The 11613-nt window shown below is 44.5% G+C and overlaps 2 protein-coding genes across 2 annotated transcripts; one reads left to right on the forward strand and one right to left on the reverse strand.

Moving 5' to 3' along the window:
• Window positions 1-460: 460 nt before the first annotated feature.
• On the reverse strand, window positions 461-4080 carry rbm34 (RNA binding motif protein 34). Its single transcript, XM_044016740.1, has 11 exons — window positions 3911-4080; window positions 3041-3200; window positions 2565-2677; window positions 2255-2483; window positions 2091-2150; window positions 1959-2002; window positions 1791-1874; window positions 1646-1709; window positions 1516-1558; window positions 1295-1413; window positions 461-1085 (listed from the first exon to the last, which is right to left on the reverse strand). Exons 1-11 carry the CDS (start codon window positions 3943-3945, stop codon window positions 639-641), a joined length of 1398 nt encoding a protein of 465 aa, XP_043872675.1. The 5' UTR covers window positions 3946-4080; the 3' UTR covers window positions 461-638.
• A 203-nt stretch (window positions 4081-4283) lies between these two features.
• tbce (tubulin folding cofactor E) lies at window positions 4284-10849 on the forward strand. The gene is made up of 17 exons (XM_044016739.1): window positions 4284-4360; window positions 4452-4588; window positions 5621-5705; window positions 5836-5991; window positions 6068-6153; window positions 6246-6345; window positions 6428-6530; window positions 7064-7140; window positions 7223-7315; window positions 7416-7480; window positions 7572-7636; window positions 8726-8878; window positions 8961-9099; window positions 9307-9375; window positions 9462-9521; window positions 9615-9706; window positions 10563-10849. Exons 2-17 carry the CDS (start codon window positions 4474-4476, stop codon window positions 10656-10658), a joined length of 1554 nt encoding a protein of 517 aa, XP_043872674.1. The 5' UTR covers window positions 4284-4360; window positions 4452-4473; the 3' UTR covers window positions 10659-10849.
• Window positions 10850-11613: the final 764 nt, after the last annotated feature.

Genomic DNA, 11613 nt, shown 5'->3' on the forward strand with positions numbered 1-11613 from the left:
GAACCAGCGTACGTTGTCATGGTTACCATCAGTAACTCAGTATTTATTCTCGTTCTGTTGTCTTTTTTTTTCGTTCGACTGAAAACACTTTATTTTAAAGTGATGAAATGTTTTTGTTTGTGTTTAAAAATAAAAAAAACTGAACAAACTTTGTTTTTGATACGATCTTTTCTACGTAATCGCTGTTTGATTTACAAACATGAAATTTTATCTGGGTTAGAAAAATCAAAAATATTGTTGTCTTTGTGATTTTTATTATTTTAAATCTACGAACACGAAAATCTTCTTTAATTTTTCAGCTAAAATGTTTATATTTTCTGGTTTCTTTGCTCCACAAAACAAAGAAATCATTTCCAGGTTTGACAAACACTGATCAATGTTTTATAAACTTATAAATGAATCAAGTGTGTGTGTGAATAGACAAATAATCAACATATTGATAAAAAATAATGATCGTGAATGAAGCATCAAGAAACTTAGTTTTATGTTGAAAATTCATTCAGAATTTACACATAACGACAAAATCAAATGTTCTTTGACTTTTTCACTTTGTACAAACGCGACAAACAGGAAGTGAGCGAATCGCAGCGTGAACGATCACCGGGTCCTGGTTCTGTTATGACGACAGGGGTCAGAGGTCAGATATGAACGGCCTTGTTTGGCTTCAGTTTCCTCTTCACTCTCTCTTTCTTTTTCATCTTTTTGTTTGGATCCACCATCTGTCCTCTGAAGGAGGCGGAGCCATTGGCTGACGCATTCTGGTTCCTGCCCAATTTCTGTGGAGACTTGAAGCCTCTGCCTCTGCCTCTGCCGGGTGGAGCCGTCACTCCTCTGCCCCGCCCTGCCCCCCTCATGGGGCCATGGGCGGAGCCTCTGCCGGGCGTAGCCATCGCTCCTCTGCCCCGCCCTGCCCCCCTCATCGGGCCATGGGCGGAGCCTCTGCCCCGCCCAGCCCCCCTCGTGGGGCCGTGGTCACTGTTAGTTTTCTTCTGCTTCTCTTTCTTCACCGAACGTTTGACACGGATCGAGCGTCCGTCCAGTGCTGAGCCGTCCAGCTCCAGTGCCAACATGACCGAGTCGGCATTCTGCGACAAACACAACACAATCATATATATTAATGTATACACACATATATACATACATATATAGGTGAATAATCATATTATTTATATATAGATCTGTCGTAGACTTTTTAAACTGTCTTTAAAAAGTCTTCTGTTAAGAGGCTAAACCCTGGTTTTGCTTTTGTCTCTGCAGGCAGCCGTTATTTTATTGTGAAAAACTAACGTCGTACCTCAAACAGGACGTAGCCAAATCCCTTCCCTAGTCCAGAGTTCTTGTCTCGAACCAGTCGGACCGCCTCCACTGACCCACACGGCTCAAAATGTCGCCGGAACACGAGCTCACTTATCTCTGAAAAACAACAGCAGCACAGTGTGAAGAACGTGAGGTTTCCCCTGGAACCTGAACGCAGCGTGGTTTCCCGTGGAACCTGAATGCAGCATGGACACTCACCAAACGACAGGTTCCCCACGAACACGGAGCGCTTGTGGTCGTGCTGGAAGGAAAAGAACGCGAGAGAAAAACGTTGTCAGGCGCACGTCGTGCTTTGGTTTCATCATCACGGCAACGACTGGAGACTTACCGACGAGCTGTCCGTCACTCTGTCCACTCTGATGACAAAGTCTTTCTCGATCTCCACGCCATTCCTGTCGCAAAAAAAAAAACACCACGCAGTTTAGGAATGTTTGTAAACATCATCTTCATCATCCATCGTCGTTGTGACGCACCTGTCCAGCGCGCTGGCGACACCCCCCTCGTCTTTAAACACCACGTAGGCGTTGACGCTCGGCTTCTTTGGATGAATCTGACGTCTGACGATAGAAACAAACATGAGTTCACGAGAGATTAACAAGATTATTATTATAACAAACAGAAGAAGAAAAACGCTCACGCACTTGATCGCTGCGACTTTTCGGGACATGGACGGATCCTCTCTGACCTGCAGGAGACAATGCGTGTGTGAGTGTGTGTGTATGAGTGTGTCTGTGAGTGAGTGTGTGTGGATGTGTGTGTGTGTGTGTGTTTACCACAGAGCGAAAGCGTATAGACTCGATGTTTCCTTTGTCTCTGAACAAACTCCTCAGCGTCTAAACGACACAAACAGTGATTTAAACGTTGATGAACACACGATTTTCAGAGTTTTTAAAAGTGATGAATTTACCTTTGACTCCTCCCACAGACACACACTCACCTTCTTGGTGCAGCTGGTGGGCAGATTCCCCACAAACACCGTCCTCTTGGTCTTGGCAGCCTCTTCCTCTTTGCAGGATTTTGTCCTCTGTCTCTTCTTCACCCAGTGCTCGGTGTCGTTGTGGACACCCGACTCTGAGGCCGTCCTCTTTGTCCTCACCGTCGTCGTCGTCTTCTTCTTCGTGGACATCTCCTGCTCATCTTCGTCGGCGTTCTGCAGAGCGTTCTCCCTGAGGACGGACGGAGACAGTGAGGACGAGAGACGAGGGAGACGAACGACAACTCAGACAAAAGAGACGACAAGCACACACCTGTTGTCCAGCTTCTGCTCGGCCTCTGACCTCTTCTCCCTCTGCTGCTTCTTCTTGGGCTGACCTTTGACCTCTGGTGTTTCATCCTGCTGCTCTTTCAGCTCTGACTTTATCTGAACAGAGACGACACGATGACTCATCACTCAGTCACTCACGTGTGTGTATGTGTGTCCAGGTATTACTAATGTTGTGGGGACCTAAACCTGTTTACACAGTCACATTATGGGGACTTGTCTTCCTTGTGGGGACAAAAAGCAAGTCCCCATAACGTAAATTACTACATTTTAAGGTGAAGGTATGTTTTAAGGTTAGGCTGAGATTGAGATTAGGGTTAGGGTTAGGATTAGGATTAGGCCAGTAGTAATTGTGGTTATGGTTAGAGTAAGTCTCCAGGAAATGAATGTAAGTCAATGCAATGTCCCCTCATGTCATGAATGTCGAACATGTGTGTGTGTGTGTGTGTGTGTGTGTGTTACCTCAGGTACAGGCTGAAAGAGAAGAGCGGCAGCCGGAGCAGCGGAGCCAAACAGATCGGACAACGATCCTGAGGCTGTGGACGTTTTCTGGAACAAACTCCCAGACACTTGACCGACCACATAATCAGCTGACTGTTGACCTGAGGACGCCGCCGCCTCACTGAAGACAGACACAAACACACACACGTCAACACACCACAGGTGGCTTAAACAATTGGCTACTTCAAACCGATGAATCGATTATCAAAATAGTTGTTGATTCGTTTAGTAATCGATTAATTGTTTCAGCTCTAAAAATGAGTGACTTTCACATCACAGCACACAGGAGTTGTTGATCCACTGCTGCCTCCATTACAAAGTTTAAATGTCTGATTTTAATGAATTCTGCATTTGAAATATTTCATATAGACTTAACTTAACTAAAGTGACCACACGAGATGAGCCTCAGGCTCCAGTAATGACAATAATAATATAATATGAATTAACATTACTTTATTAGTCCAACAACAGGGAAATGTACAATGTTACAACAGCAAAGAGTCGAAAGTAAAAGTTATACAGAGTGTGCAGTTGTTTGGTTCAGAAAATGTTGATCAAACTCTGGACATAACGATGTCCTCGAATGTCTTGTTTTTGTCCACAAACAATAAATGATTGAGTTTGATTGATTTCTTTGTTTTTATGGAGCAAAAAACCCTATAAAATGTTCACATTCACATCCCAAAACGTGATTTCATTATTTAAAAAACAAACCAACACTAAAGTCAATGAATCGGTTATCAAAAACAGTTGACTATTAACTGAGCGATGGATAAAGAATCGCTGAATCGTTGCAGTTATCGCGGTGCACAGAACACGGTGTAAACAAACCTGAGTGGAAGTTTCTTCTTCTTCGTCGTCGTCATTTCTTCAGATTTTCTTCAAATTATTATTATTTTCACGTTTTCACCACTTCATCTTCTATGACTCCGTGAATCTTCAACACGTTCTCCATACACACAAACAGCGGCGCAGCTGCCTAAACACTCCGGCGGGGAGCACAGTCTCAGTGACACGACAGTTCCTATGATCTTTTAACGTAAATTCTTTCGTACACAGCTAAAGTGTCCGACTTTAGTGTGTGTGATTTAAAATAAATGTTTGTTTTGTTTTGTTTTATTGTTTATTGTTTTTCGTAAATTAGTGGGTTTGAAAACGTAACCCCGGAAACGAGTCCGGCGATGAAAGCAGTCTCTTCCGGTGACGTATACTGTGTGTGGGTGTAACGTTTCTCAGCGGCTGAAAAACGCGTACTTTCTCTTCTTTCTTGAAACCACACAGGTGAGTGTCACGTGTATGAACTGAGCTGACGTCATTAAACAGGAAACGTACTTTTGAATGACGTCAGGACCTGTGTCGCTCTGTCTTTCAGGCTCAATCTGTCTCTCTCCGCGATGGGAGTGGACTTCACGGAGCCGGATGTTCCCGCAGACGCGGTGGGCCGGCGTGTGTTCTGCGGTGTGGACCGGGCGACGGTGCGGTACGTGGGCCCGGTACCACCGACACCAGGTCAGTACCGGTGATGTCACTGTGCTGTGAGCGCCCCCTGCTGCTGAGAACCAGCCGGAGACACCGAGACCTCAGTGAACTCCTGTGTGCTGTGATGTAAACTCACGAATATTCTCTTTGGACTTTGGTGTGAGAGACACTTTTTATTCAAACAATAAAAGCTACGTCAGTTTCTATGATATCTACGTCACATGTTTCACGTGACAAGTCTGTTTAACGTCTCTCTGTTAAACAGACTTTTCCAACAGGAAACTGAAGTTTGTAAACCACTCACTCTCCCACACCAAAGCCCATAGAGAAAATCAGTGATTTTAGCTGGTGGGGGGGCACAGGAGCTGCTGGTGCACTGCTGCCTCGTGTGGTCACTTTGTGTCACTGAGGTCAATCTGAACACAGGATTTTTAAATCCAGAATTGACAAAATAAGACATTTGAACATAGTGATGGAGGTAGCAGTGGATCAACAACTCCTGTGTGCTGTGATGGTAAAATCACAGATTTTCTCTATGGGCTTTGGTGTGGGAGAGTGAGTGGTTTACAAACTTCAACTCTGTTGGAAAAGTTTAACAGTGAGATAAAGACGTGATCATGTGACAGAAATATCGCAGAAACTTAAACTGTCTATCAGCAAGAAATGACAAGCATTTGATATTTTGGCTTTCATATCCATCTTGACTTTTGTTTTTCCAATTTTGATGCAAACCAGTCAATCATTTGATTGTTATTTATGCTTCCTTGTGATTTTTTTTTAGTGGATATTCATTGCCTCCACAGTATCTGATGCTCTATTCCAAGTTGATTCACTACAGGAATATACTTCCAATGATAGCTGATAGTACAGTACAGTCAACTGCACTTTAAAACGCTGAACTGTCCCTTTTTAAATCAGTAAATATCTGACAGATTTGTTTGATTCATGAGACGAAGAAAAAAAACAACAAGCTTTTATAAAATAATTAAAAAAATGTTGACATGATGAGGAAATGTTAATTATGACAAATAATAATAATAGAATTTTTGTGTGTGTGTTTAGGTCTGTGGCTCGGTGTAGAGTGGGACGACCCCAGCAGAGGCAAACATGACGGCAGCCATGGTGGCGTGCACTACTTCACATGCAGGTAAGTGTCTTTGCACGCATGACGAATACTCGGATGAGGAGGTGGAGCTGCAGGAGACAGGCCATGCCCACTTGCTTGCTTCAATCTCAGGAGTGAAGCGTAGGTTAAAAAACCCTTGTTTCTCTCGCAGACACTCTACAGGCGCGTCCTTCGTGCGCCCGGCGAAGGTCAACTTCGGCGTGGATTACCTCACCGCCGTGCGACAAGTTTACCATGACAACACAGAGAATGAGCCGAGTGAGGACACGCCCATCCCGGTGATGTGGACGCACGTCAAGGAGCAAAGGTACGATGTTTTTCCTGTCCAAGCAGCAGCTGACTGCGAACGTCGGGTCACTTCCTGTTTGTGCGTGCGTTTACAGTTTACAGAATCGTACGTCAGTGTTGCTTCATAAAACCGGAGTGAACGGCGCCGGCGCTGAAGGAGAAATCCGCAAAGTGACGCCCAGTATCCTTGAAAAAGTGAAACTTGTCATTCTTCTGGGCTGTTGCCACGGCGACTGTTGTTATGTGTAGTGACGCTTTAACACACGTGATCAGACGTCAAGTGGTTGGACCTGAGTCGCAGTTTGATTTCCCGCTGGAGCGACGTGATCGACATCTGTGAACAACTGGACCGACTGGAAAAGCTGGTGCTCAGGTGTGTGTCTCTGTGTGTGTGAGTGTGTGAGTGTGTGTTGTCACCAAACATCTCCTCATGTTTGTTTATTTTCATTCTTTAGTTTCAACAGGCTACGTTTGACCTCTGACCCCTCGCTGCACTGCCGAGCGTTCTGTCGACTCACAGTTTTAACGCTGCATGACTGTGACCTCACCTGGCCTCAGGTGCGCACACACTCACACACACGCACACAGTAATACAGTGTATACATAATTACACACAGATCACCACACTTTATTCATTCAGTCACCACACTTTATTCATTCAGTCACCACACTTTATTCATTCAGTCACCACACTTCAATCATTCATTCATTCATTCAGTCGCCACACTTTATTCATTCAGTCACCACAGTTCATTCATTCATTCAGTCACCACCGTCATTCATTCAGTCACCATACTTCATTCATTCAGTCACCACACTTCATTCATTCAGTCACCATACTTTATTCATTCAGTCACCACACTTCATTCATTCACACACATTCATTCAGTCACCATACTTTATTCATTCAGTCACCACACTTCATTCATTCAGTCACCACAGTTCCAGATCTAACTCCACATGATAACACACGTTCTATCAGCAGCTCCTCAGTTCAGGCTTGGTGTGCTGCTTGTCTCTACACTGACCTCTAGGGGCAGAGCAGGGAAATGTGCACAATGATGATGATGAAAAATATCTTCTCTGCACAGATCCTGGAGTGCGCCCCCATGTGGCCACAGCTGGAGGAGCTGTCTGTGCCAGAGAACAACATCACAGAGCTGCAGAGGTGACGCTGTTGTCCACTGTGTCCTCGATGTTGTTGTTGATGATGATGATGACAATGATGTTGTCTTCTTGTTTACTCTCAGACCAGTCGACGTCCTCCAGAACATCCGCAGCCTCAATATTTCGTCAAATCCTTTGCAGCAGGAAACTGTCCTGTGTCTCTCTGCTCTGCCCAGGTACAGCTCACTACTGCCCCCTGGTGATCAGTGAATGAATGAGTGAATGTTTGTTGACACTTTTCTTCTTCACATTTTCTTCTTTACGTTTGATTTACAGACTCGAGCTGTTGAACTTGTCCAACACTGGACTGTCCATCATCAGGTTTGAGGACGCTGCTCCTGGTAAGCGCACACTCGCACACACACACACTCGCACACACACACACACACAGCGTGTATGAAGTGTATTAAAGTTGATGTTAAATATTTTCAGGTTGTCAGACTGCAATGTTTCCAACTCTGAAAGAACTCTACATCAATGACAACAACATCTCTGAGGTCAGTGTTTGTGTGTGTGTGTGTGTGTGTGTGTTATTTAAAAAGGAACTAAACCCCTGGTCCAAAGCTGATTTTCGCCCAATGCCTGATTTTGAAAATCTATAAAAAGTGGGCAGGGAGTTATCAGTGAGTGAGGGTAAGGGGGTGAGTGAGCACCGCTGATAAAAGACACTGCACATGAATGAATAATCTATGAATGGATGATGTGAAGGCAGATGTCTCTGATGATGTAGGGACCAAAGCGTCCAGTGCGGTAAACTGCTTCAGGGGCCCTGAGGCTTCATCCCTGCTGACAACGAGTCTGTCTCGCGCCATTACAGGAAACGTTACTCCCCTTTTTGGGCGGCCAGGACCAGGTCCTGCACTGCAGTTTTGAGTTCTTTCACTGTCAGTACTGCCTCCCACGCTAGAATCTCCCTATACGAGCCAACCACTTCTACACAGCCCTTCTGTTGTTGGGAAGAGATGCTGGATCTTCCTTCCAGGGTTGCCTCTGAAGGTCAGGCCTGCCCTAATTACCTTGAGTTCCTTCTCGACATCCAGAGACACCTCCTTTCTCCCTGGTGGGCACTTTCCACAGCAGCACCCTCCGCAGGTAGGATCACAGGCAACTCCAGTACTGTCCCTACGTTGCCTTTTTGCCCCAAGTGGCCTCTAGCCACTATGTGGTCACCTCCACTTCTTTGAAGAGGCCTGGATGCGTAACCACTCACAGTCTTGCCTAGGGGACCGTCCCACAACACCAGGGCACCAGCCCTCTGCAGTTTTTCCGGAGCTAGATGGCCTTCAGTAGATCAATGCTTTCTGGGAGCGTCCGTTCTCCCGGCTTAATTTCTGGGAAAACTGCTCCTGACGCTGTGATGTATCCACATGGTCCACTTTAGAATGTTTGATAATGTGAATTTCTCTGTGAGATGAATAAAGTATCTATCTATCTATCTATCTATCTATCTATCTATCTATCTATCTATCTATCTATCTAATGATAATGGATTGACACCATCGCCAAACATTCTGTATTTGATGGCCCTTCCTTGTTTTAATATTGAAGCAGTGAAACTATTCTCTCTCTCTCTCTCTCTCTCTCAGTGGTGTGTGGTGGACGAGTTGGCCAAACTTCGTGGTCTGGTGAAGTTGTCGTGTCGTCACAATCGTCTGACGACCAGTGACAGAAATCGTAAAACAGCTGATCAGATTCTGATCGCGAAACTGGGACGACTGAGTGTTTTAAACAACTGTCAGGTGTGTGTGTGTACGTGTGTGTGTGTGTGTGTGTGTACGTGTGTGTGTGGGTCATCTGACCTGTTACACAATTTTCCACCAGATTCATGCAGAGGAGAGGAGGGGGGCAGAGCTTGACTACCTCAAGATGTTTGGAGAGGAGTGGCTAAAGGCGGGGGGGCCGGGTCAGAGCAATGCCGAGTTCGCTTGTCAACATCCTCGCTACCAGAGCCTCATTGACAGTAAGTCCCGCCCCCGTCACATGATCAGCTCACAGTTCAGGTGACTGACTCTGTGGGGACATCTAGAGGCAGCTACAGGAAACTACAATAAACAGGTTTTCAACTGTAACCCGTGTTCAATCCTGGATTAATAAATTGATCATCCTGGGTTTAATACCGGGTTTAATCCTGAGTTTAATCCTGGGTTTAATCTGGTCTTGTTTTCAGAGTACGGAGCTCCAGAAGAAGGAGAACTGAAAAAGCCTCAGCCGTTGACTCTGAAGAATCAGCTGTTAAGTGAGTTGTCTGTTGTCTGCTCTCTGCGCTCTGATTGGTTCATGAAGTCTCTGATCGTCACTGATCTTCTCTCTTTACCTCGTCAGAAATCACGTTTGTGTTTCCTGACGATGCCGAGCGATCGCAGATCGAGAAGAAACTTCCAGGTCAATGTTAAAATACTTAACTGGAACACTTTGTTTGAGCTTTGATTCAGTGACAAGAGTTTGTCAGTAACGTGTTTGTTGTCCAATCTCCAGCCTCCATGATGGTTCAGAAGATGAAAGGTTTCCTCCACAGACTTCTGAAGATTCCAGCCACAGATCTGAGGCTCAGCTACAGCAGCCCCATGGTAACATATGCTAACACGCTAACATGCTACAGCAGCCCCTTGGTAACACACGCTAACGTGCTACAGCAGCCCCATGGTAATGCATGCTAACATGCTACAGCAGCCCCATGGTAAAACAAGCTAGCAGCAGCCCCATGGTAATGCATGCTAACATGCTACAGCAGCCCCATGGTAACACATGCTAACACGCTACAGCAGCCCCATGGTAATGCAGGCTAACATGCTACAGCAGCCCCATGGTAACACACTAACATGCTACAGCAGCCCCATGGTAATGCACGCTAACAACATGCTACAGCAGCCCCATGGTAACGCACGCTAACATGCTACAGCAGCCCCATGGTAGAGTTCTCAACGGGTCGGGCCGGCCTGACAAACCCGACCGGACCCACGGGTAGGGTCCAAAAAAATCTGCAAATGAGACGGGTCGGGTCGGATCACGGGTTTCATTTTTTCTGCTCATGAAACACATATCTTGCTGTTTGTAAATGATATATTCTTTATTGTGAATCATCGCTGTTCATGTGCGGTGAAGAGTAAATCTGGCTCCCTGCATGATGGAGAGGGTCAGACCTGACGCCGCTGTGTGCGTAACCTTCGACACTTTGGGCATGTTAGTGTCATTTTTTTGGAGCCCTTTTATGATGCTCAGCGTGAACATGTCAGTATGTGTTACCATCTGCCCCATGGTAACACATACTAACACACTACCATGCTACAGCCTTATGGTAACACACACTAACATGCTACATCAGCCCCATGGTAACATATGCTAACACGCTACAGCAGCACCCATGGTAACACATGCTAACACGTGATGCTATGCTATGTTGATTTTTGTTGTTGTTTTTTACAGAAGGCAGAGACAGAGTTTGAAATAGACAACGACCTGAAGACTCTTTTTTTTTACTCCATAGAGGACGGAGACCAAGTCCTGGTGCGCTGGTCCTGACCCGGACCAGAACCAGGACCTGTACTCAGTCCTGTCATGTTGGTCTTTTGAAACCATGATAAAACAATAATGTGATCATCTTCATCATGTCATAATTTTATAATAAGTTGCAGTTATTATTACAAAATGTAAGAAAATGTAATATTACCGTGCTTTATTAAAGCTACCAGCAGGTGGCGTTATGCCCTCAACTCAATTTTCATGTGCTTATTTTTCTGAGGTCACTTTCGTTTTTGTTTACTCAGTTGTGCAAAAATAAATGTAAAAAAATGTATTTTGTTGATAGTGAGGTCGTCATGAAACAGTAAAAACAGCCATAGTTTAGTATGTCCTCCAAAAAGTCATAGTTTAGTATGTCGTCCAAAATGTGACAAAAAAGTCATAGTTTAGTATGTCGTCCAAAATGAGACAAAAAAGTCATAGTTTAGTATGTTGTCCAAAAATGGACAAAAAAGTCAAATTTTACTATGTCGTCCAAAAATTGACAAAAAGTCATAGTTTAGTATGTTGTCCAAAATGAGACAAAAGTCATAGTTTAGTATGTCGTCAAAAATGAGAAAAAAAGTCATAGTTTAGTATGTCGTCAAAAATGTGACAAAAAAGTCATAGTTTAGTATGTTGTCCAAAAATGTGACAAAAAGTCAGTTTAGTATGTTGTCCAAAAATTGACAAAAAGTCATAGTTTAGTATGTCGTCCAGAAATTGACAAAAATGTCATAGTTTAGTATTTCGCCCAAAATGAGACAAAAAAATCATAGTTTACCAGTTCTTATAAAGAAAAAGACATTTTAAATTCAACATCCAAAATGAAGATCGAAAGGAGACAAAAGTCTCTCACCCGTCAGGAATTGTTGGCGTGGTGCGTTTGTTTACAATCGTAAACTTGTGGTGTCCTCGAGGTGGCAGCATCATTTCCACAGCTGTGGGATTGTGTACAGAGTAACACGACAAAGAT

This window comes from Solea senegalensis, unplaced genomic scaffold, assembly GCF_019176455.1.
Source record: "Solea senegalensis isolate Sse05_10M unplaced genomic scaffold, IFAPA_SoseM_1 scf7180000014736, whole genome shotgun sequence".
NCBI lineage: Eukaryota > Metazoa > Chordata > Actinopteri > Pleuronectiformes > Soleidae > Solea > Solea senegalensis.

Coding starts and splice junctions, on each gene's coding strand:
- rbm34 (XM_044016740.1), bottom strand. CDS start 3,945: ATGACGACGACGAAGAAGAAGAAACTTCCACTCAG. Junction 2,484..2,564: donor GAGCAGAAGCTGGACAACAG/GTGTGTGCTTGT, acceptor GTCCGTCCTCAG/GGAGAACGCTCTGCAGAACG. Junction 1,559..1,645: donor GAGTGACGGACAGCTCGTCG/GTAAGTCTCCAG, acceptor TTTTCCTTCCAG/CACGACCACAAGCGCTCCGT.
- tbce (XM_044016739.1), top strand. CDS start 4,474: ATGGGAGTGGACTTCACGGAGCCGGATGTTCCCGCAGACGCGGTGGGC. Junction 6,154..6,245: donor AATCCGCAAAGTGACGCCCA/GTATCCTTGAAA, acceptor ACACGTGATCAG/ACGTCAAGTGGTTGGACCTG. Junction 7,316..7,415: donor TGTCTCTCTGCTCTGCCCAG/GTACAGCTCACT, acceptor TTTGATTTACAG/ACTCGAGCTGTTGAACTTGT.